General features: G+C 45.7%; 2 protein-coding genes across 3 annotated transcripts in view; one reads left to right on the top strand and one right to left on the bottom strand.

Moving 5' to 3' along the window:
- Neo (ZP and PAN domain-containing protein neyo) overlaps window positions 1-24,614 on the top strand; it is a 71,733-nt gene extending 47,119 nt beyond the window's left edge. Inside the window, exons 3-5 of the mRNA XM_077416787.1 lie at window positions 9,232-9,568; window positions 11,359-12,024; window positions 18,252-24,614. Coding sequence (XP_077272913.1) covers window positions 9,232-9,568; window positions 11,359-12,024; window positions 18,252-18,818 — 1,570 coding nt within the window. The 3' untranslated portion in view covers window positions 18,819-24,614. The remainder of the gene's footprint in view (window positions 1-9,231; window positions 9,569-11,358; window positions 12,025-18,251) is intronic.
- The window catches only part of Atg16 (Autophagy-related 16), a 221,586-nt gene that overhangs the window by 26,690 nt on the left and 169,111 nt on the right, over window positions 1-25,785 (bottom strand). The gene's annotated exons all lie outside the window — the stretch shown is intronic.

The following is a 25,785-nucleotide window of genomic DNA, read 5'->3' as shown; positions in this document are numbered from 1 at the left end:
TCATTAGTCGCGGCGATATTTATTAATTGGGACCGCGAACGTAGGTAGACACTCGCGATTAAGAATTCAGTCCTCGCTATCGATTACCGCAATGCGTTTCTCTGTCTCGGTCTCTCTCTCCGATACTAAGCCCCGGCCGCGCGGCCAGCTGGCTTCTTCTTGTCTCCCGACATAAAACGTTAGAGAGACTCGGCCGCTAAATTAGCAGATAAATTAGCGAGCTGTCGTGTTTCTTGCTTTTATCGCGACGGATGGGCGTACGCGACTTGGATTCCGAATCCGGGATTCCGGGAGAGTTCCATAACATCCTTCGCGGGGGTGGGAAAAAAAGCTCCACACGAAAGCGTGTGATCGAATTTTCGATCACAAAATCGCGTCGGTTCTCGCGGTTTAATCGTCGCGTTGTCAGAAAGGCGAGCGCCGATTCTTGTTACGAAACTCGTGAGATAACACCTGTTACGTTCCATCTTTGTCGATCGACCGCGGTGGCAGCTGGGCCTCCCAACACTCCTCCGCACATTAACTTTATCGAAATTACATCATGCGCCACTACCACCCTATCACGCACACGCGCACACGCACACACCCACGGCGCCGCAAGCCGCCACGATCGTGCACGCGAGTTCGTCGACACGCGTACGTATGAGTGTAATATCGCCTCGTGGAAACGTCTATTTGGCGAATGCATCTTACCGGCGAATGCCCACCTTTCTCAATCTCCGATGGAACAAGTTTCTCCGTCTTCCAACCGGTATAAGCCGACCGTTCTATTCTTGGGGTGTATCGAGATTTCTCCGAAACTCTCCTCTCCGCCGAAGATACAAAGGCGCTCCGCGCCATTATCGGGATTACCGCCGGTCTGAAATTTCGTTTCCGCTCGTCAGGGACTAACTGCGTCAACCTGAGACAATACGCGATTCGATCGTGTTTACGTTTCCTAGCAAACAAGTTTAGTTCGGAAAGACGGGAACGGTTGTAAGTCTCAAGTCTCAATCGGTTGGAAAACAGAGAAATGTTGGATACCGAGCTTTATATCGTTATACAAGACGTTCATGAGACGATTTTAATTCGGATTTAAAGCGTCGCGCTGAAACGTAATCGTTATTATTATGTTGGAGGAGAATATACGGTTAGATGCTGCGTGTAAAGCGTAATTCGGACATAACGAAAAGCGAATCCAATATTACACGTCGCGATTCACTCCCTTCGCGTTGCGCGCAGCCCGTAAAGTAGGAAACAACGTGCTTCTACTTTACGGCAATCAAATTATTTAATCATACCGCCGAACACGTCGTTGTAACTTCCATTATTTCATTGTAGTAATAATCTTCTATTACCAACATTTTTCGAGTAGACGTCGCGTGGCTTTGCGTCACGTCGAGGGAAATGGAAATCCTCATAACCGAGTAACTTTTTAATATTGTACGGCATTATATTTCCCGACGGAGTTAAAACGCTCTTTCTGCGGAAGGGAAAAATATATATATCTCAGGATGTGGATACGCTCTCGCGGTCGGATAGAAGGAAAAACAAAAGCTGTATGATGTACATCATGTTTGTTGCGCCGAGAACAGAGCGCGCCCCGTTCAATTTCGCGTATTTACCTCCTTCGCCAACGACGCCCTAACGACGACGGGCCTGTGAAAGCCGCGCGCGCGATCGCGACGACAGCTTGAGAAAGCGCGCGGCGACGTACCCGTAAACGATGTCTCGTTTTGCTCCTCGGTGGATAACTCGTCGACGAGCGAGTTCCGGTACTTTCTCTCTCTCTCTCTCTCTCTCTCTCTCTCTCTCTCTCTTTCTATCTTTCTCTCATTTCAACCCCATACGTCTAACGCCGCGTCATCGGAGAACAGAAAGAGAGAGAGAGAGAGAGAGAGAGAGAGAGTCGCGCGAAAAAGAGAAGAAGAGAATGGAGAGGGAAACCGGATAGAGGAAAGAACCGCGCGCGAGGGATTGAGAAAAGCGAGAAAGAAGAAGATGGACGATGATAGAGGGAACCGTGAGAGTGGGAAAGTGCGATATCGGACGAGAACATCGAGAGTAAACGGACGGCTACTCCTGGTGGTGCACTTTGTCGAAGAAGGGCTTGGTGGGAGAGACGGCGATGGTTGGCAGTGTGGGTTATGTATTGGCACATGTACGTAATTGTGGCCATTTGTCGAGAAAGCGAGAGGCCGAAGGATGAAACCCGGGCGGCGGACGGAGAGAGAGATAGTCGTAAGGGCGAGGGTGAGAGGTTACAAGGGCGAGAGAGAGAGAGAGAGAGAGAGAGAGAGAAAGAGAGGGGCTAGGGGAGAGAGGAAATTTCGAGTTGCGGAGAGGATGTCTCGCCTCGCAGTCGCGGCTGAACGTGCAATGCATCACGGGATTGCGTAGACGACGTATATCTCCAAGTGATAGTAAACGGAGGTACAGGGTGGCAGACTGAGATTCGCCCCGCAGGCAGCTACCTAAACGCTCGCCGAAATCCTCTCACCCTCTCGGAAGTAGTTCCCTGGTCTGTCCACTTCCTTTCCCGCTCCTGTCTCTTCGCCGCATTTAAGCTCTTACCTTTCATTAGACGGACATCAGTGTCGTCTCTCGCTGTAATTTTAATCACGAGTGGGGTGAATAAATCTGTTTCAGCATTTTCTCGCTACGCGATAAATGAAATGAAATATGGTAAACATAGGCGATTTCCACCCGTGGAAATCGTATAGAATTATGTGCGGTCATTAGCATTTGGCATTATGAAAATCGCATCCACTGGTAATTTACATCGCAATCAAGGTATTACGAATCTCCCTCTGTCCTCTCTCCATCTCCACTCCTCTCTATGGATAAATGTTATTATTAATGGTGCAATAACTGCATTAATCATTCAATAATCTAGATCAAAGTAATCCACAAGGTAATTAAACGTAAAGTCACATTAGATAGAAATATCACCGTCTCTCTCTTCTCTTTCATAAATGTTTGAAAACAACCTTGTGGGCTGCATAAATTACATTAAAGGTGACTTTTATTCGCATTATTACTGTTTTGACATATTATTGTTTCATTATACAGCATACGAACGGCTGTCGCGAAAAATATTCTTTGTATACCTTCGAAATATACCTTGCTCAATCGCGCACATACAATTCGCGCATATAAAACACCGCCGTGTATACGCGAATATCTCGTTGATGTATGTTTATGAATAATACGCAGGATTTCCCACCAATGTTTCGTATACACAATATAAAGCTGATTAGTTCGTTCCGAGAGCACGAGAGGCTAAATAATGTTGCCAGATATGACCCTGCGCTGCGACGGCGTGCACGAAGCGTGCATGAATTGCCGCGCCGGTTTTTACGCAACGATCATTAATATCGTCGCTTATCCGAGTCTGTTGGGATTACTTGGTGTTGCGGGTCAACGGGCCAGAGCCAGAGCGAGCGGTCACAAAAGAGCAATGCAAATTAGCTTGGGTGGTTTTTTTTTTGTTTCACTAGCCGCTGATACTTCATGTACGTCATACGCGGACGCGACACGCCCAAATGCCCGCATTATACATTTCGTTATCGGACATTGCGTATTCCGCCGACGGATTTTATGCAGCTTCCTCGTTTACCCATTACCGCCGGCCGCGGTCAGTAAATCGATTTAAGTTTTACAGCCCAGCTGCGGAGCGCCCTATGCCTATGTAGAACTCTCCTTTTATTTAATTTTGTTCTTTCAATGTTTGGCAGTCTTTCTTTTTTATCTTTTTTCTTCACCATTTTTTTTTAAATTAGACCTTAAATCAAGATTTCGTTGGATGTTAAAACTTTATCCCAAACAAAGTACAAAATGTACCTCGTCTTGTACCTTGTCATGTGCCGCAATATATATTGAAATTTTTATTTCGTTATATTGATGTTTAAAATCTAATTCCAAGATTGAACAAAAAATGATACCTGATTGAACCAAAAAAAATCTAACTCGTATTTTTTCGTACAGAGTCGGCATTAACGATGCAATCAAAATACCTTCAGCGTAGTTCTCTGTCAGTCGATGTTCATTCGATGAGTTAAAAAAAACAGCATTTGCGCTCGTATCGGTCGGGCGAAAACCTTTAAGCAAGAGGTAGAAATTGTTTTTACGATTGACGTCTTTCAATATAGAGGGTATGTACACATATATACCGCTCCCTCCCCCCTCCTCTCTCTCTCTCTTTCTCTCTCTCTCTTCGGTTGTCTTCGCGGCAGACGCGCGGACGAAGAATAATTTGAGATTCATCGAGATGCAGCGGGGCGAGCCGCTTGTAATTCTTTTCCACCATCACCGGCGACGCCGCGTCGCGCTCACCCTCTTCGTCTTCGCCCCTTTTCGTGCCGGCTTGATCCGGCCTGTCTTTTTTTGTCTCGCCATTTGTTCGGAACGGTACGTCGTGGAAGTGCGGAAAGAGAATTACGATAGAGCGACAATACGGAGACAGAAGGAGAGAGAGTGTCAAGGGGTAGGAAAAAGGGGAAGCCGAGTCGAAGAGAAGAGAGACAGACGGGAATGTCGTCCCGTCGCAGTTAACTTCGCATTTAACATCTGCCTGGAAGGTTAAAATTTCCCTCGAGGGTTTACTCTCTAAGTTGTACGAGACGAGCGCCGGATATCTTTTGTCCCCGAATCCAGGAAAGAAAATCAGAGGAGGCTTTATCGTCGCGCAATAGACTTTCGGCTTTACCGTCGTATCTCTCCCTGTCTCGCGCTGCAGCGCCAAATCTTCAGCCGCGGCTCGTCGCGTTGCTCGCGTCGCAGGTATAACAGGAAATTCCAGTCGTGAAACAGAGGAAGGCATGTCGAATACTGATTGTTCCCTATAATATATCCTCGCCTAATAAGATTCCTTTGCCTCTTTGGCGAAAACTTCTTTTTAATAAAGATATATTTTTTTTTATCCACAAATGATTGGATCTAGAAGTTCCTTCGTGAATTACATTGTAAATAAATAACAGTCCTTCATTTGATTTTAATATTTTAATCTCAAAGTCAGTCGTAGAAATATATAAATAATGTTGAATATTAGAAATAATGAGGAAGATTCAATTAAATTTTTGCCAAGAAAAATCAACCTCAATTGGCCGATAGGCAAACGGCGGCTGGAGGAAGATGCGATGAAGTTCGGGACACGATGTGTATACGTGCTTTTACCCTTTTATCCATTAATTATTTACCGCGAGAGATACCGACTCGCCTATCCGAACTAAACTTTGAGGGGTCCGGACTTTAGTGGCCGTATCTCCTCGCGTTTCTCTCTAAGTAGAGGGCTCTCGACGATAATGCGCCACCCCAAGAAGTTAGCTTGACGATATACGGGCGAGCAAGATGTTTTACGAAACGAGAAGGTTTCTCTTCGGCTACCTCATAAGTATAGCCACCCCTAAAAGTACCCCCCCATAAAATTGCGGAATCGATGCTTTGGCGAGCCAAGATACACACCACGTGCAAATAGGACAACTCACCTTCATTTCTCTCCTAATCCATAAGGTGAAAAAGTGAATTGGCTTTAAATATACATGTAATTCTCTCTACTTTTCGTGGTACATTATTCATCGCGGACGGTGCGATAAATCTTGTCGCTCTATAAACGTATAACGTAACATGATCGTTGTAATGTCAGCCTGTCCGCAGAATAGATATATACATTTCACGGTATAAAGTGTGTTCATTGTGCAAAGTGACATATATAAATCTCATAAAAATTTAATCTTTCACCGCAATTATTTTTATGTCCAAACAATTCGACGTATATGATAATTATCAAGATTGAAAATAATTGTCGTTCTCTTCCTCGTAATAATAACCTGTCTATAATTAATAGCGCGAGATAAACTTTGGGAAATGCATTTGAAAAACTGCTGCATGGTATATTGTGGCTTTTAGTTTTGCAAGAATGATTGGCACGCTCCATCATCGTTAGCGACACTACCGTGTTCGTTGCAACTTACTGCAACTCGTTAGTTACGATTTCAACGTTGTTTTTATAATATCCCAGTACATTTCCAACTCAGTAGCATCACTGTAACCTTTCTTACGCCAGCTCGCGGCAACGAGCTTTGAGGCGCTCGCCTTTCTTAATAGTTTTTGCGCGTCGACGATAATGAGACGCTTCCAACGTGGCGTGATTCGATATCTTCATCAGCGGAGAGCGCGAACGAGAAATCTTTCCGTGTGCGTGTATATAATCAACGAGGTGCCATGCAATCAGTGAGCGGATTCAAAATAATTTTGCAATAAAAGTGATTGTCCGAATCTGCATATATAAAATGAACAATAAACGACGTATTGCGCCGACGAGAGGCGACGAGGGACGCGGATGAGGGGGCGTGCACCATCGGACAATTATTGTGTTTAAATCACGAACAATTGAACCGAAACTTGTTGATTTAACGAGCAAACATTCATCCGAGCACATTACATACATTTGATGCACCAGCGCCGTGAAACAAAGCTGGGCCGACGCATTTTTCGTGACCCATTCATTTCGCATCGTCGATTTTACTGCGGGACATTGTTGCGGTGTGCGCGCAAAACGTTCATATTCGTGCCCCCCCCCCCCCGATGGTGGGTAATTCGCAAACGTGGCGAGGATGGAATATGGTAAAGACGTACGGTGGAGGACACATCGATAATCGCGGGAGCAACAGACAGCCGCTACCGCCGCCGCCGCGCTGGTTCGATTATATTCTCGACCGAGCCTCGGGGTTTATCGCGCCCGACCGCGGCGCATAAGGCCGCGGTGATTTTTCGACTTCGTCTCCGCCGCGGCGGAACACCCCCGGGGAATATTGAAATCATAACGTGGCACCCATGAATATTATTCAGGTCTTAAGGCAATATAATCCGAAATCGATGGAGCGACGTGGAATAAATTTGGCGGTCTCTCTCTCTCTCTCTCTCTCTCTCTCTCTCTCTCTCTCTCTCTCTCTCTCTCTCTCTCTCTCTCTCTCCCGACGGCGCCCGGGACCTGCGGGAACAGCTTTCGCTCCCTCTCCCCCCGCCCCCACCCCCGTCGCGGCTCGCTCCGGATGGCAGTCCGGAGGACGAACTTCGGTTCCGATGATGATGCCGGTCGCACACCTGAGCACGTCGCGACGAAGAAACTACTGACTGCCTTTTCGCTACTTAGTTTTTCCGGTCTTTTCTTCCCCGGAAGGAAAAAAGGATGGTAATGACTTTCGATGTCTCGCCCCGAAGACGGAAACTATCCCCGGATTATCTGGGGAATGTTCAACAGTTCAACGCGGGGAATATCTAATCCTGGGATTAGAGAAAGAGAGAGTGTAGCCGGAGGTGAAGACGTGATCTCGGAGATACAAAAGATCGGAGCCGCAATTTTACCCGGATTCCCGTTTTGAAAGCATGTCGAACATGCGTTCGTGCGCGCTATACATCGGAGCGGATGCGAAATGAAGTGAACGAAGGCGGTTGCGGTTGCGTCAAGAATGCGACCGCGCATGTTCTAATAAATCTAATAGACGGCGGGCTCTATACATCTTTACCACCCGCGCGCTTCTCCGTCAATTTGCAAAATTATGGGTTCGGGGAAAACAAGATTGTAATTAACCTTGAAATTCGAGAACTCTCGTTCGAAAATATTACCTGTTTCAATAGAATTAAATTACGAGCTTAGGCTTAGCTCATTGCGTATTTTTTTTTTAACTTTTGAACGTTACACGACGCGCACAGAGTCGTATATTATAACTGTTAGAGTTAGACTATCTAATATTAAGTTACATTATAAGTACGCGTGAGATGCTGCGTTCTTAAAATCGTATAAGTCATAAATCAACTATTCATACAAAATGTTCCGTTATTAAGGCTCCGACCGAGCCTCCACTACTCGGTGAACACAAGAGTAAAATCGCGATGTGATGAACATAGAGAAAGACATCAATAAAAAATATGACAAAATATTCTGTTGACTGAACCCCGCATGTATCGCGCGCAATAAAATACTATCAGTCCCCCAACTGATATCTACGAAGTCGAAAAACAAATATTTACAGGACAACATTGTATAATGTCTGTTATCAATGCATATACATACGCAATGCAGGATCGAGATAAATATTTTTGCGGCCATGAATGTAAATCTCATGATTCAGATCTTCTATATCATGTCCGGGACTTCTATCGATTTTCAAAACTGGTAAACAAGTTTACGCTACTCGTCGAAAAAATTTATTTCGCAAATGCGTTTCTTTTGGACTCATAAACTACTATACGTTCCGACGAAATCACGTTGTTCCAGCCTAATGAAGATAAATTATTCAGGGAACGTTAACCGATTCGTGTAATTTAATTAAATAGGAATTTCACAGATTCAAGTGCCAATCGATCATAGACGTCAATGTATCGCGTACCGTTTATACAGCGCTTGAAACGTTAATGTGAACGTCACTCCGTCATCCATATGTCCATAATTATGGATGAGTAGACGCGCGATTTGTCGGGTGCTGCTATTCAAGCCGTTAGATCATGCTCCAGCGTTGAGATAAAACTCCGCAAAACGTTGGGAAAATTATTATGCCGTAATCTTTCCGTTTCGACACGTTGGGCGTTCGATATCCGCGCGGTCCAGGTCCAGAACGCGGCATGCAGGCGTGGGCGTGGAAGAGAGAAATGAGAATGAACAATGCAACGACACTTCTCTCTCCCAAGGATTAGCATTGGCAAATTAATTTTCTTCGTTTTTCTCAATTACTCCTCGCTTAGCTTCATTTAGTATTATTAACCACGCATTATTACGATGCCGTAAAACGCGGGCGGGAAGCAATTATTCCGGCGGACGCTGATTTACGTGCGGATCCCGCGTGTCCCCGTTAGAAACGGAATTCGGCGCGATTCGGATTCGTTCGTGCGTGGGTGATTCCTTTATAACTCGCTTTCCGGGATTAGCACGGAATGATGACCGCAACAACCGAGAGCGTGTGCGTCCTCCCCGCGATATATTTTTGTCGCATGAGAGACGAAGCGGGACCGCATTTCTCTCTTACGCTATATATAATCGTCCGAACGCCGTGCATTTAATGACCAGAAGCAATATACGCACACGTCGTATTTATGGGCATTATAGTTTATCTGAAGACGCTTAATTGCTTCGAAATAATAACCATTAATTTTTTTACAATACAAGTCGCGCACCCGAAATCGTTCGTAGATAAGAAACTAATTGGTGTCGCTACGCGACGAGTTCTTCATGAAAATGTTTCGTTTGAATTTCAGATCCGCTAATTATATCAACGGTACCAAGCAGTGCGAGCTCTCGGATATGGACAGGCTGACGGTCGCCGGCTCGAGCGCCTTCCAGGCGGCGAAGGGTGTGGATTATTTGGAAAACCACTGCGTGGAGGAGCCAGTGAAACTCTGCGAATTCAAGAAGCTGACCGGCCGCATACTGAAGACCGTGGATTCCGTTTACCAGGACGTCGGCACGTCCGACGAGTGCCGCGAATTGTGCCTGAACTCGCCGTTCCGCTGTCACTCCTACGATTACGGCGACACCGGTGACATGGTCTGCCGTCTCAGTCATCATTCCCGCGCCACCCTCTCCGACATTCAGGTAAGAAATTCGAGCTCCTTTAGTGATTCGAAATCATCACGCAAATATAATCTACACAATTTATACCAGCGGCAACGAGTTTAAATTTGCGAGGAAAAACTTTCGCGAATTGAATTTCGCGAAGCGAAACTGAAATTGTTGCTACGCGCGAGAAACGGACATTGTCGCGTTCCCGATTTACTTGTTGAGTTTGCCGTATGCGGTTTAATTCATCGGGAGTGTTTAAAATAGAGTTCCGCGCGCAGCTTTGCGACCACCGCGCGTCGTTTCGCTCGCCGCATCGCAGTGCGGGATTCTTGAAAGGCCCGGTGGGGATTTTCTATAAATGCGATTACGTCGCACACATGCAAATCGGAGTTGAACAATCCGCCGAGGGCGCATTCGTGGAAAATCGAGTTTTCATCGCAGACGCTTTCCCTATCGAACTAACCCGAGCTCGACCGAATGTGAATCGCATTCGGTGTCCCGGGAGAAAATCGAAAGAAAAATTTAGCGACCCAGCACCAATTCGTCGGGTTCGATTATCGGCAGCACCTTTTTGCGCAAACCGCTACAGCGCGACGAATATACGGAAACAAATACCAATAGCGGGGCATTAAACAATTCTTCGTACCGAATAATCGTTGTAGTGGAATATTTAAACAGCGTGAAGCGAATCGGAATATCATTTCAACGTCGCAGTATATATGGACGGCCATATACGGGTTTCGCACGCGCGATTATTCACTCGGAGATGAGCAAATAATATGTGTAATGGGAAGATGATCGTGTGCGTGGGATCCGTGACGGGCTCTATGGGTGGTTACGCAAGCACATCAGCGGCATCTCCACAAATATACAAATTATTAACTGTGGCGATAGCGCGAAACGTCAAGAGTATTTATCAGCGTAATATCCGCGAATAATTTGTTTCATCGTAGAGGACCATCGAGTCTCGAACGAGGAGCGATAAATAGCGTTGTATAAAGGGATTTCAAATAATTCTTTGAAAGTGACAAGCACGTGAATCAGAGCGGATTATCATTCTGAACGATATAAATGAAAATGCATCCATATACGTTGTGTATACATATACATATATATAATTGATAATTATTGGTTTTTGATGTATCGCATCGAATAGATTGGAACGTGACGTTTTAGATTTGGAGAATAAAGAACATGGTTAATTATTTGTGCAAATAAAGTTATATATTCTCATTTCGCGTAATATATTGCATCAGAAATGAAAATCAATTCAATCACCTACTTCCTTTTAGAATTTTTCGATAGACAAAAATTCTGTATTTGAAAAAAGCTCTGACGAGATATTTTCTGTGTAAATTGCCGATTTCACGCGCTCCTATTCAGGATGTGTGCGCGTTGTCGAATATCGTAATATAATTGCTATGCGAACTATATCACTGAAGACCCCAATATACAGTACGGTTTAGCGGAATTTTTCGATGTACTCTTTTCGTTCGTTGTTCGATTCTCGTCATAAATTCTCTGGAAGTTTTTGTGTAAGCCCGATGCGAGCTATCAAAGTCTCCCAACCGTGGTGAAACGAGCAAAATAGAAGAGTGTTGAATAAATCGGTCGGGGTAGTAACTTTGCGAAGTTTAATTGCGAAATATCCGTGCTTTGCGAAATATCTGTATATTGAAATTTACCATTGTGTCGCCCGTTATAATTCCTTTAAATTAATACCGCGACAAATCGCATTAACGCGCGATATATACATCGAATATGGTATACTTGGTGGGAGCGAGCGATGAATATAACGGGCCGAAAACAAACGATAATTTCAGGATCCGTACCTCGACGTACCGGAAGCGTCCACGTATGAGCTGAGCTCCTGCTACAACGTGACCATCGACTGCCGCGCCGGCGACATGGTGACCCGAATTCAGACGAGCAAGCTCTTCTACGGCAAGGTTTACGCGAAGGGCTCGCCCAACTCGTGCGTGCAGGACATCAAGGGCGCGCTCGAGTTCGAGCTTCGCATGGCGTACGACGATCTCGAGTGTAACATAAGGCAGCAAGGTCTCGGCCGGTACCTGAACGACGTGATCATCCAGCATCACGACACCATTGTCACCAGCTCCGATCTCGGCCTGGCTGTGACTTGCCAGTACGACCTCACTAACAAGACCGTGTCCAACGAGGTCGATCTCGGCGTGCACGGCGACATCACGCCCGCTCTCTCGGAGGAGGTGATCGTCGACTCGCCGAACGTCGCCATGAAGATTACCGATCGCAGCGGAAACGAAGCTATCCCCTCCGCCGAGGTCGGCGATCCTTTGGCGCTCAAATTCGAGATCCTCGACCCCAACAGCCCGTACGAGATCTTCGTCCGCGAGCTGGTCGCCATGGACGGCGTCGACTCCAGTGAGATTGTTTTGATCGACTCGGACGGCTGCCCCACTGACCACGTCATCATGGGACCGCTTTACAAATCGGTCAACACTGGCAAGGTAAGTTCCAGCGTATCATATCATTTCGCCATTTTTGTAAAAATCCTGTCCGGCGCTTAAACTATCCTCTTTCTAATTTTCTTACGTTAACGTGGCGCTGCAGCGATGGAAAATTATTTCCAAGGAAATGAGTGTAGTCGGTATTTGCTCTAAATGTTCCTCTTGATACCGCTTTAATAGAAACGTCTTTCCACTCAATCATTTCATGCATCGCAGTCGTAAGCCGGTACAAAGTAAACAACGAAGGAAAAGCTATTTGGATAAAAACAACCTATCCCGAGTTTTAAAAACCTTATTTATTTAAAGTCCCCCATAAGTAAAAAAATCAAGAGGCGTTAAATCAGACGATCTCAGAGGTCACATGACCATTTTTACTTATTACGTGTTTAATATTTGTTTATAACTTTGTAATAATTTGTCGGGTAAAATCCGAGACACCCTGTCCACGCGCGTGGTTGCCCTGAAGATATAATAGAAGGAACGGATAAATATATATCGATTCAAACGATCGTACACGATACCCGGAGGGCGACAAGTTGATCACGATGATTGACGCCTATAACGTCGATGCTCGTTGACGAGTACTTTGTGGAAATGCGCGCGTACCTCGAAAATACACGCGGGCGTAAAGCGACCGGATGGAAAAAGAGCGAGATGGAGAAGCAGACACGAGTCAACCGGTCGATCTGACTTCATGTTAATCCATCACCCGAACGGATTTTATGACGGGAAGCAATTTGCCCGGCCTGTAATAGGTCGCGTCGATGATGCGCCGCCGTCTTGGAGATGACGTGCCGTGACATGCATGGCATGCGGGCACATTGGTCTGGCACAACGCGATCATTACTTTCCGCGTGTTCCACATAAGGGAGCGTAAGATTACCCCCAATGCCGGGAATAAGAATTTAACAGCGAGATTCGTTCGATCGGCATCCTTAAATATTCTGATTTTTACTCGTAATTTGGCGAATAGCTTTTATTAAATAGCTTTTAATAAATTTTATTAATTTAATTTTTGTATAAAATAACGTTTATAACGTTTAACAATTAAGCACGTTTGTCGCACAAGTTCTCACAGTCTGCCTCATATAAAATTATTAAAAAAAAAAAGAGGCGAGATATGATCGAGAATGGACGTCTTTCATTCAAATGTATGAAGACGGATCATTAAATAATGGAATACCGTTGCGTTTCAAAACGATCGAGCTCGTATAGAGCCCGCGATTATTACTTCCGCGTTTCCCGCATAAGGTAACATGGGAATTGACTCCGCGATCGCGATTAGATCGCGAAAAAATAGTTTAATCCTCTACTCTTTCCTCGCGCGATGCGTGAAGTATATCGTGGGTGAGCTGGAGAGCGAAAATGCATTAGGGCGGAAGTACAATAATTCTTGCGCGGTTAATAGGTATAGGCGATCGCCACGTATTGACCTCGATAGACCAATTACACATATACCGCTCGTACATTTTGCACGATGACTCGCACGATATAACGTCGAACGCGCGCGCCCGCGCCGCCGCGCCGCAATGAGAATTACGATTCCGCGCGCGGCGCGGCGCGCTGGGCATTAATAAACCCGTAAAAATGTTTGCCGATAATTCGAGCAGTCGTTTTTATACGTTAGTCTAACCGGCGCGGCGATATAACCGGCTTTGGGCTTTGCCAATTATGTTTTTCTCTTTGTATCGCGGAAATGCGAACACGAAGGATTTTCTTTGGCTACATTGTGTTCGTGGCACGCAACATTCGACCAGCTGTGGACCGCGTGGCTGATGCGCTTCACGTGTCGACGAGTAAAACAAACGGATCGTTACGATAGTGCGGCAGGTAGGAGAACGAGTGGAGCCGGAGCGAAGGTGGAGCAATAAGAGAGAGAGAGGCGCACGGCCTCGTTAACTCGTCGTTCCACATCATTTGCTCGCGCGAGCACGGCCGCGCCACGGCGCAATATCGCTTTATTAGAAAGTAATAACAGTCGTGGTAGAAACAAAGAGTAAATTTATATCGGGTACGTACGGTAAGACGCCCGGCATCAAGATATATCGCCTACAGTCGTTCCTGTATCAAGGGCGTCGTGGCGCCCTTTTCCGGTTTAGAACGTGCGCACCACCGCTGATCTCGTTTCCTGACCGCGGCTGATCACGTAGGGCTAACCCCATTTCCTGTCGAGCGCTACGATACGAAGATAGAGATCTTGATGCTTGCTTATCTCTCGGGTGAATTTTGTCGAGCGGCCAAGAATGAGAAAAGCTTTTCTCGCTTGTAATTCAATTTTGCATCTCTCGCGTTTAATCAAGACGGGATGTATGTAAATTCTAATCTGTAGAAGCGTAACGTAACTTGAAAAGGAAGATTTCATCGCGAAGATTTCACGCCGTTTATTATCCGTACGCACCTTATTTGCCTGTCAAACTGGCATGAATGATAAAACGCCTGACAACAACTTTAATATACGCCACGCTATCAGCTATCAATAATCTCCGTCGTTTGCGACAGTATACCGTCATTATGATATGGTAATAAACGTTCGCAACATTGATTCTCGGTAAACGAAGGGGCATCGTTTGACCCGAGATATACCGATAGCAGGAAGTTGCTTGTTCATACCTTGTCTTTCTTCAGCTCGGGAGGCTGGCAGACCTTTTCCCTCCCGCAGATGTGGGCACGAGTTAATAAAGGATTAATAATTAATTATTACCAAGAACACTGGTACTTATACGTTAGCTTCAAGTTGATAAAAACGTTTGCGATTACCATTACAATAATTAATTATCTAACAATTAATATTCCGATAGTTATTCAGAGCAAGCGAATTGATGTCCATTAAAGAATGCTTAATAAATGTTGAAAAATATATAAGGAATACAGACTTAAATTTTGAAAAAAAATATGAGTGTTTCCGCTTCTGTCGAATAAAATTATTTTTGCAAATGTATAAGACAAAAACTATATAAATGTTTGTCGAACTTTGAAATCTGTAATTTAACGAACTGTTCGAAAAGCAAATTGTTCAATATCTAAAGATGAAGATCCTAAACTTTCTCAATATTTATACCGTTGGTATAAAATATCTTCCATGCATGTCGCATCTTCTACATATGAAAATTTCTTCTACACGTGTAAGTAAGAGCTTCGTACCATATTAATACCCCCGTCTGAGAATAGGAAAGATTTGTCTCGTACAAACGTGGCTCGTAAAATAAAGAAGCAAACGCGTCGCGCAAGTCAACCGGTACACATCGCCGTTGATTTTTTATTAATCCTAGATATAGGGATAGAAAGAGAAACGATCGTCGGCGGTGAAAGCGCGCGCGGAGCGCGGCATCCTCGGTGACGGTGCAGCATTGCGCCTCGTCTAACCAGAAATTTGCCAAAAGTTCGGCTGCTTTTCGGTATGTCCGTCACGTAACCGGGCCGCGGTACGAAGGCTCTCTTCCATTTCACAACCGGTTTGAATGAAATTGGAAACATTTCTCAACCGCCACGTCCGTGTACGTAAACTCGTAAAGGGAGCGCGCAACCCCCCTACACACGTGTAGGGATGAACCAAGGCGGGGGAGAGAGAGAGAGAGAGAGAGCCCCCGCGGCTGACTTATAAAGCAGACAAAGCGGGATCAGGTTGAGCCGCGCCGTAAAAGCGCGGGCGGCGAGTCTTACGATCTGACTGATCTGATGCGGTACATTTATGACGGGCTCCTCTTTCCCGTCCTTTCCCATCGCCGACGTCGTTGCCGCTGAAGGAGACTTATCGTCGGCGCGTACCAGATGCCGCGGATACAGCGGCTGTGTGTTTCTTTTACTCGGCGCGTACAGCTCTACGTACATACTTCTCTCTATGTTTCTCTCTTTCTCCGCCTCTCAAACTCTCGCGTCCCCGGGCTTTCCTCCTCTTCCTTCGATCCGCTTACGCTTCTTCTTCCATCCGCTACGAATGTGCAATCGCTCTCGCTTTTCCCCCGCGGAGAATGGACCTTCCGCTACTCTTTCTGCGCGGGATGACGTTGGGTTAATAAAGTTCCGCTCGTTCCACTAGGCGCGGGCAAGCGAGGCAAAGAAACGGCTAAATGAAGCTGTACGCGTGGAGAACGAAGCATATTTTAATGTCTTACTTCCCGCCGATAATATACGCGCTCCGGTGTGTAAATACGATGAACTTGATGGTGATGCGCCGCAGAAACCAGTTTTCGACGTGCACGCGGCACGAGCGTGGCGCCTAACCTTACGTACCCGGCCTCTTTCTCAGTTTCTCAAAGAGTTCAGCTTCGGAAAAGATCGCGTCTCGGGATCCTGACCCTGCGAGCGTGCAGTGAATGATCTGAATGAAGAGAAATCAATGACGAGCCGTGGTGCACGGACGTATCTATGAATATATTACGGCCGGCGCGGCGTTCCTCTCGGGTAAAACGATGATCGCGAGATTACTCCGCGGACGACGAGCCTAACGAGCGAACACGAGTGATTATCATACGTTCGTTTTGTAGGAGACTATGAGAAAGCGAGAAAAAGAGAAAGAAACAGAGGAGGAGGAGGGGAGAGGGAGGAGAGAGAGAGAGACTTGAATTCCCCGTACCAATTCCCGATCAGCGCGGTGTTACCGAGGCGATGGTGGAAAAACTTGCGTGCAATATAAGCGCGATAGGCTGTAAACGAAATAAAAAAGATTTTAACAGATAGATCCCGCTTGTCGCGAGAAAATGGGAATTACAACGATGCGCTTGGTCGCGCCATTTGCCGGGGTGGATATACGCGCGCTCTAATGGCGCGCGTAAAAGCGGGTACTTGGGCTGTTTTTCATGTCATAATCCTGTGTAATTGCCGTTATATGGCCTTACCTGATAAAGAACGAAGAGAAAAAAATTGGACGCAGCTGCCGCGGGGACGTGAAAAACCAGTTTGAAGCGATCATCTCTTACGCATATTGCGTGCGACGGCCGACGCCCGTGTTACGCAATTCCTGACATCCGCATTCTGTAATCCCTCTCGTCTGTCGTAAGAACCAAGCGGTTTTTTTTCTTCCTTACACCGCCGCGTGCCCCGCGATCGCGAGAGTAAAATCACGCCGTCGCGCCCCGGCGAGCTGACTTTGGGATATAGTTGAAAATTTATGTGAGAGCGACATATGGAGTAAGATTTACCATTATTCCGCATCCACACTGAATTCTACGACCGCCCGTGTCGGAATTTGAGAATTAATGCGACACGACGCTGCTTAGTTGAGTCGACAGCCACCTACATCGCGTATGAATTACGAGTACCTATGTAAAAAAAAAAAAAAAAAACAATAAGATACGTGCGCGTTTCGCAGCTGTCTCACGCTGATTACATTTGCTATTGTTAGGCAGTTTCTAACTTGGTGAAAAAAAGTCAGGTATAAATCTGTCGGTGTTTCGAAATCCGACGCAAACACCACCACTTTCAGTTAACGTCGTCGCCTGATGGCACTTTAATTCGTTTCTTACGATGAAAAAAAATCTGAAAATTCTATACGTAAGTACCAGGATAATAAAGAACGGGTGAAAGAGAAGTGGTGACGATATAACGCGCCGCAAATGTCATAATATTGGCGCTGTAGTTTGCTAACGGTATGCGGACACGACAAAAGCTCCGCGAGCGGCGAAATCGTTGCGTTCCGAGGAGCCATTCGGCACAGGTGTTTATGTATTATCCGAGGCGACAAGTAACGGCGTGAAACAATTGGTTACGTGACTTGCAATCCGTCGAAAGGGACCGATGGAGTACGAGGCAGTTCGTTTTATTACATTCCACGTATCAAATTTCCTGTTCTTCCCTGAAATGTATTTACACGCCGTGTCGGAAATTAAAAAGCAAAGATCACGACATTCGCTTATTTATCATCATTATTGAGCATGAAATTTAGAGAAAATTAAGATATTAATCTTTTACGCACACCTCTCTCCCCCCTCTCTCTCTCTCACGTAAATTAAATCAGCTATACGCGTAAACATCGCTCCTTTATATGCGCTTCCTAACGCTGCAATAATTTTCTACTCGGCGAAAAGGATTCAAATTAATTCAATTAGTCCGAAGCAGTAATTTATGCCGCTGTCTTAAATTGATTTCTCGCATTCATAAAATCGTAAAGCACTTCTATTAGCTCTCGTAATTAGATATTCTATGATTTGTATAACGCTCTCGTCAGTAATTTCCTTTTATTCTTACAAACTCTCAAGTCACTTATCTTCTTTCTCTTTTTTGTTTTACAGATACTGCTGTCGCACTTTGACGCCTTCAAGTTCCCAAGTTCGGAAGTGGTGCAATTCCGCGCTCTGGTCACCCCGTGCATGCCGACCTGCGAGCCCGTGCAGTGCGATCAGGAGGAGACGACCGGCGAGCTGCGCTCGGTCATCTCCTTCGGCAGACGCCGTCGCCGTCGTCGCTCCACCGCCGTCGGCTCCCAGAGCCGCGAGGACCTCCTCCTGGTGCAGTCCATCCAGATCACGGACAAGTTCGGCTTCGAGCGCGACGGTAAGTCACCGAACGCCACCTCGGCGACGAGGGACACCGTTTTCGTCGAGAGCGAGGACATATCGTCGACAATGGGGATGTGCATCAATCTGGGGGAGGCGATCGTAGCCGGCACCGTCTTTCTCGTCGCCCAGATCGCCATCATAGCGGCATGGACCTTCACCTGGCAGCGACGCCGGCAGATGCTGAAGCACCAGGAGGCGCTCTCGGTCTCCGTTTCCGTGCCCGGTATGCACTCCATGCCCGGGCGCACCGACAGTCTTTGTAAGTTGTACGACGGCGGATACTCCGCGCGTCGTTTCTGAACGACTTCCACCACCAGCTCCCCACGGCATATCGTCAATCTCGTCTTCCTGCGTATAAATCGCTATTAACGAATCTTTGGCTGACTTCACATGGACCTGTGAGTTCTCTCAAAACCGGCGCGTGCCGGCGCTAAGAGGGTCGTGCGATTCGTGTCACGATTCTCGAGGCGATCTACAGCACTAAAGTAACACTCTCACGCGGCTCTCTCTTGGAATTTTTCTAAAGAAATTCGGATGGTTCGCTACTTCGTACTTATATATACAAAACTTCTATGAGTGTACCGCATTGCGAAGTTGCAGCCAATATACGTAGCTTTTAGTGGAGCATGTCCTTTACCCACCCACGCTTACCTTGTAGAAGGGTGGAAGCTTTGCAGAGGCGTTCTACTAATTTCAATTAGATTCGGTTAGATGGGCAGATCGCGGAGTTTGTTTGAACGCGCGTCGGGATAAACCGATAGAGGGACGCGTTCGTAAGCTACGATTAAAAAAAAAATTGAAGCAAAATGATCGCCGCCCATCTCTACGAATGTTCTCGTATATACACATTATATTAGACACTATTACAGACGCATCTTCTTTTTCGTCCCAAACTTCATTTCCTCGCAGCTGACCCAACGTAAGGAAACCGATCGACTTCGCCGTATCACTTGATCGAAGTTGCTCCTGCAGCTTCGTCTCCCCGGTTTAAAGTGGCATAATTACACGCTCGTGTATGCACACGTGCTGATAATGCCGGTGAATTACTGAACGAAATAATTAGGCGCAATTGCGCTTGATTACTCGCTACATCTGTCGCTCTTATTGAAGGCATAAATATCAGTGTTTTCGAATCGACATTTTCTGGTCAAGGTCATCGGCGGCGAGCAATGAAATCGTATATATCATCAATTTCGTCTGTCTCTTGGGTGGCCGGTTATTTCGTGGAAGAAGGAGCAAGGTTGCAATTACGATCCGTACCGGCAACCTTTAATTAGCGTGACGTTCAATGTCCAGGTGACCTTCGTGCGTGCGCGTACCGTCGTCCGTAACGAAAATCGACGCCGTCCAAAGGGGACGCTTCTCAGAAGAGCGGATTGAAAGAGCGCGATAAACGGGGGGAGAAAAAAAAAGGAAAGGGGAAGCTTTCTCGTAATATCGTGCCGATACTTAATCCGTATCCGATCTGAGACGCATACCGAGAATCACACGCTTCACGCCGAGGCTAGATCGATTTCTTACTTTGTTCCGTGATAAAAGTGTTCCGTCTCGCCACACCACTTCCGCCGGTAAGTAATTGATAATGTAACGGCCGCAAAAATTCGAAGCCGCGAAAAGTTCGGTCGGTTTCTTGCGCCCACGTGCATCGCCACGCCGCAGCAGCCACCGCCGCCGTGCCCTTTTCCCCTTCGCTTTGCCCTGCCCTCACAAGCTACTTTTACCGTCCCCTTTTTTTTCCTCTCTCTCGAGACGACGTGACGCGATGTGGGACACGTCTCCGGCACCGATGTGACTCTGCGCGATGGAGGTTGACGCGTATTCGCGTATACGTTGACTACCGGCATGGCTACCCGGCATGGACTCTAATTAGCATTGGGAATTGAACATGATTATGCAGACGTGTAGCGTAGGATATCAACGGTTACGGCGCGGCGAGGAACTCGAGCGGCGGGCTAAATACAGATACAGGGATGAAGGAGAGAAAAGGGATTTGAGACAGAACGAGAAACAGAGGTAGGACCTAGAAACGTGGTGAGCTCGGTGAAGAGGGGTAAAAGGTACGCGCGCAAAGGGGTTGGCGGAAGGTTAATTGCCTCTTGTGGCGTCTCGGGGTTAAGCTAAGCTTGCGGGGGTAACGCTTGATGGGGTTGAATCTAGCTCCGAGAGTAAAGGGAGGGAGAGGGAGAGAGATAGAGAGAGAGAGAGAGCGGAGAGGGAGGAGAGGGGTAAGATCACATCGAGGATAGCTATCTCTCCATAGCAGAATCACGTAACCTCGACCCCCTTCCGACGTAACCTTAGTCATGTCCCTTATCCTTAGCCATCCCATAGCGGCCAGGTTAATTTACGTCGTGACATGTGAGCTTATCAATTCGGATTGACATATTCGAGCTGAGAGAGGCAATCAAAAAGATCAAATTAAAAAAGTTGTTCGATATGATTAAAAGAACTTGTTTCTGATTACGTAAGCAATAAAATATTGCGTTCTCCATCGGTCCGCAATTCCATCGCCAGACATTTTGAGAAAATTCTAAAGGACAAAGCCGCATCGATAATGTCAAACACAGAAAAATCCAGTTTGTAACAGTCATTGTACAACATTTTCTGTATGAACCGCAAATAAAAGGTATTTGTCAAATTCACATTGCTCGGCAAGCAGAGAAATAGAAAGAAACGAAAAGTCAGTTTCTGCAAATAAGAGATAATATGAAATATTTTATAATTTATATACACAATACTTTCGGAAGAACGTCATAAAGATAATCTGTATTTTAATTTATAGCATTTTATAATTGAATATTATTTGTGGTGTAGCAGCAATAGAAAATAACTACATTTTCCGATTTCTATTTTATTTTGCTTTAAAGAACTTCAAGAAAAATGAGAGATAGATAAAGAGCAGAGGATGTAATACGCCGCAACATCAAGAAATACAAATCTGTTATCTATACCAGCCTTATCGATTTCACCAAGGCACACAAGATGGACTCGTAGGGAGATCGGATTAATTGCGAAACTTGAGGATTAAAATACACTCGTTAAGACAAACAAAGGTACCAGCGAGACAAAATGGGAGTCTCCAATCGTTCTGAAGTGTTTGCATTACAGTTAACCAAACTTGGGATTGTTCTGGTGTTTGACGTTTGCTTATCGCGTGGCGAGGAGTCGCGATACTATACGAGCTCTGCTTTTATTCACGCGTCTCGAAAACGTTATGTACTCTAATCGATCACGCGCTTAATTACACACCGTGTCGAAAAAGTTAAAAAAACAACAGACGATGATAAGGCACGTAGAAAAAACAATTTTTATAATTTAAACCCAAGCTATCGATTGAGCCTACTCAGAACTTGGTCGGTTCAACCGTTATCGAAATTCGATTTCAACTCGTCGGCTCGCATACACGATCCGTGACTCTTCATGTACGGCCGTGACAAAATTCTATTTTATTTAAAATAATATTTCAATATACTGATCTGTTTTTAATTTTGAAATAATCGTATGCAGGATAAAATTTGAGATCGAAAAGGTTTTTCGGCACAAACAAGACACACAGAATATCCATTCGCAAATGTTTCGCGTTTATCAACTACGTTGGTTGCACGTGTAACTCACTGTTAAGACCTTCACACACGAATCGTCTTCCGTCGATTCGTGTGTCCAGGGCTTTAACGGCTAGTGGTCGCTAACGCAACAACAATAGCCGACATCGAACGAAAAAGGATACAGAGCGGCAGAGAGCGCGCGTATGTTACGTCCATCGGAATTCCAGTGTACGCTTTAATTATTCGATCTAATTGCCATGGATAATGCTAGGCGCTGCGCTGCCCCGTACGAGATCCCGTCGACACCGAATAACTGAATGGAATTTCACCCCCTTAAATCAAGCGGCATTGATCCCGCAAGAGAAAAATTGAAATGCAGAAAACGCAGGCGGGGGCGGCTCGTATTTTTCCGATGTGTATATTTCCGAAGCGCGATTCGATTACTTTCACATTACAGAAGTAACTGGTATTCGCCGACAATCTGTGGCCTGGCCGGTATATAGCTTCCCTTTTCCCGCTTCACCGTTGCTTCTTACGCGTGATCCGCTTATAGAAGTAATGAAATACAAATAAATATAAATATATAAATATGGATATATATATATATATATATAAATATACGTATACGTACGATGATAAACATGCCAACGAAGGTGCCTACGCGTACAGTAAGTGAACGCGATGCATGACAAACTTATGGATTTTCTTTTTCCTCATTTTTTTTTTTTACTTCCTTCAAAGATAACACACTTCAATTATGGATTTACGTTTAAGAATTTTTTTTCGCTAACGCTGCGGTAGTATATCCAACCTGCTTGTGGTGAGAGGGTAGAGCCAATTTTATACATGTTCGACGATATTTTTGTACGAACGCAAATTGAAACGGTGTTGCGCGCGCGAGCGAGGATGGCGCGAGAATGCGCCCAGGGTGCATTCGCCGTGCGTATGTGGTCGCTGCGCGCAACGCTTTAGCGGTGTAATTTCGATACAACACGTATCACATGAGCGTATGGAGTGGCGCAAGAAAAATCTAACATTTCTTCGCCTCGCTGCGAGAAGCGGCCTTCGAGACGAGAGGGAGAGAGAGGGTAGACGGGAGATCAAGTTGTCTCCACTATGAAATGCGGGAACTCGGTGGAACGGATCCTAAGTCACTATACTTTTCACGGGGAAGATGTGTAAGATTTTCTCGCGCCACCTCGTAGACAGCGTGCATTTCGAGTAACACGATAACGATATGCGGAGCACTTTTCATCGACTTGATCGAACGCGTATATGCGCGGCACGCCCCGCGCCGCGGCCGTGGCCCGGCCGCTAACGTTTGATGCCAAGTCAATGGAAATTGCCGAGTACGCGGAGTATAAGGATAATCATTTAATTAATTGTCTTACATTTAAAGAGCGTATACGATGAATGTAAAAGGAGCAATCATGTTTCATCAATATAATAACGTAATTAAGATTAAGTTAACGCGCCCCGCGGTCTCTCGGCGCTATGGATCGGGGCCGCGGAAGGCAATTGCGAAAGGAAAGATAATATTGGGCTCGAGGACGATCGCTCTCGATGATATCAAACCGCGCGCAATCCTGCAATCCCCCGGCCGGCCGACTTGGGTAGCCGCAAGCAATTCAACGCGGCCGGCGTCGTCGTTTCTGCGTGCAAGTACCACACTCGCTTCTTCTTCTTCATCTCCTTCCCCGCCCCGCTCCCTCGTCCCCTGCTCCCCCCCTACCCCTCTCGCCACCCTCCGTATCGTCCATCTTAATGAGGTTTGTGTTTATACCCTGTACTTCTTACCGGGAGTATCCACGGAGTTTATAGAGATGTCGGTGCTTGTCCTCGAGCCTGAGGTGCGCGCGCCTGCTCCGTCGTAAGCTCGAGAAGCTCGAGTCTGTTCTGTACCATGACAAGCGTGTATTTCTGCTTTTCTCCATCCCGTGTACGTCTTCTTTTCTATCCGCCCCCTCGCACCCATTCTTCCTCCATTTCTTCGTTTTTCCTCTGCCTCCTTGCCCGTTCGCCCGCTCTATTGCGCCGCTGTTGAAGCGGCGTTGAATCGGCCGCTGCCGCGCGGCGCGGCGCCGCGCCCGCGCCGCGCGCGTCGGCCTCTCGCCAAATTAAACCATTTTCATCGCAAATACATGCGTCACGTACAGAACTTACCCGACGATCGCGAGCGTTCTTATGTTATATCCGCGCACCAGCATATAATCGCTTATTTATTTTTTACGTTAACGTACATTGCCCTTCAAGAATACTCGTACCCTATCACGCCTGTTTCTCCCCCCCCTTCCCATCCACGACCACAGCGTACCACAACTACCGTTTTAATAATACGCCCGTCATACCGTCCACGCACTGAAACTGCTATGTAATTTAACGAATCACTCTGCTGACGTTAAACGTAATGCGTGCGTGTTTCTAATTAATTCTCATTTTTTTTCTACATTATCAAGACGTATCTTTCTCGCCAAACGTCGTATATGTCAGTACCGTAACACACACGTTGTACATAGCATATATGGTACAGAGAAAATAAACTCATTTTATAACGAAAAGCGTCGTTTTCCTTTCCTCTTCTTTACGGCATGTGTAAATTTCCCCCTCCTCCCCTGCCCGGGTTGTAAGGCTACGTTGGATTCCAGCCAACGCTATATTCCTACGTGAGGAAAGTCCTTGGGATGACTCGCGCAAATGGAGGAAAGAACAGCGAGGAGAAAGTAGTTACTACCTGTGGCGATGGTATGACCAAGATCGGTGTTGACGAAAATAATCCATCTGTCGTTGGCAAATTATTTTCACACGTGCAAAAAGAGGATATTTGCAAAGAAGATTGCCAAGTTCTTAACGAGTCGTTATTGTTAGTCGCGGGCTAACCAATTCGACAAATTTCATGTGTGAATCATTCGAGAAAATTATCCGATCGATCTCTCGTCGCACAGGACGTTAAAGCGGAGATAAAGGCTCCTTCATCGGTGGCGATGGAAATAAACTGGTAAGTTCGTGCAGATATCACGATCAATGTATCATGATGCGATGGTGTGATATGTTGCGATGACAAGCGAGCGAAAAGGTATAAAGATATCTTCAGTTATAGAAAATGATTTGCAAAATATATTTCATTGTGCGACTAATTTTGCATAAAAATTCTTTTTTTAAATCTATCCATGTCGAAGTATTATAAAACCGAAATAAAAATAATTAATATACAGCTATTTTTTATTAATAAATGTTTATTATTATTATTATTATTATTATTATTATTAATTACAAACGTATTAATAATTGCCATAAAATAGACTAAATAGACGACCGTTGGGCATTTAATTAATTATTTCATGGACGAGAAATCCATTTTCCTCCCATATAACAGGACATAGCGGATATCACATTTCACATGTAGCGTGTAATTTTAAAATGAGATGCCTCAAACTTGAAATTCACGTGCGCAGTGCTTACAACAGCGTAACATAACTGATATTCCATATATGTGCGTAAAAGACATATTCTACTAATAATGGCCAAAAGTTTGGATGTATAGCAGCCATGGATCAAAACTCTACTAACCAAGGAAAATTAAATCTCTTCGTGACGCTTCAAGTTTCAAGCGCGAGGCGATTCGCATCGGAAAGGAAGGAGCCGCGGGTGGAAGAAAACCCGATGCATCGCGAGAATATAAGGTGCGTCGTGCTGCACGAGCGAAAAGTAGACCATGTAAATGT

The sequence above is a fragment of the Temnothorax americanus genome, unplaced genomic scaffold, assembly GCF_048541705.1.
Source record: "Temnothorax americanus isolate GAGA-0224 unplaced genomic scaffold, ASM4854170v1 Scaffold45, whole genome shotgun sequence".
NCBI lineage: Eukaryota > Metazoa > Arthropoda > Insecta > Hymenoptera > Formicidae > Temnothorax > Temnothorax americanus.
Note: the sequence above shows the minus strand (reverse complement) of the source record. Positions and strands in the feature narration are given on the sequence as shown.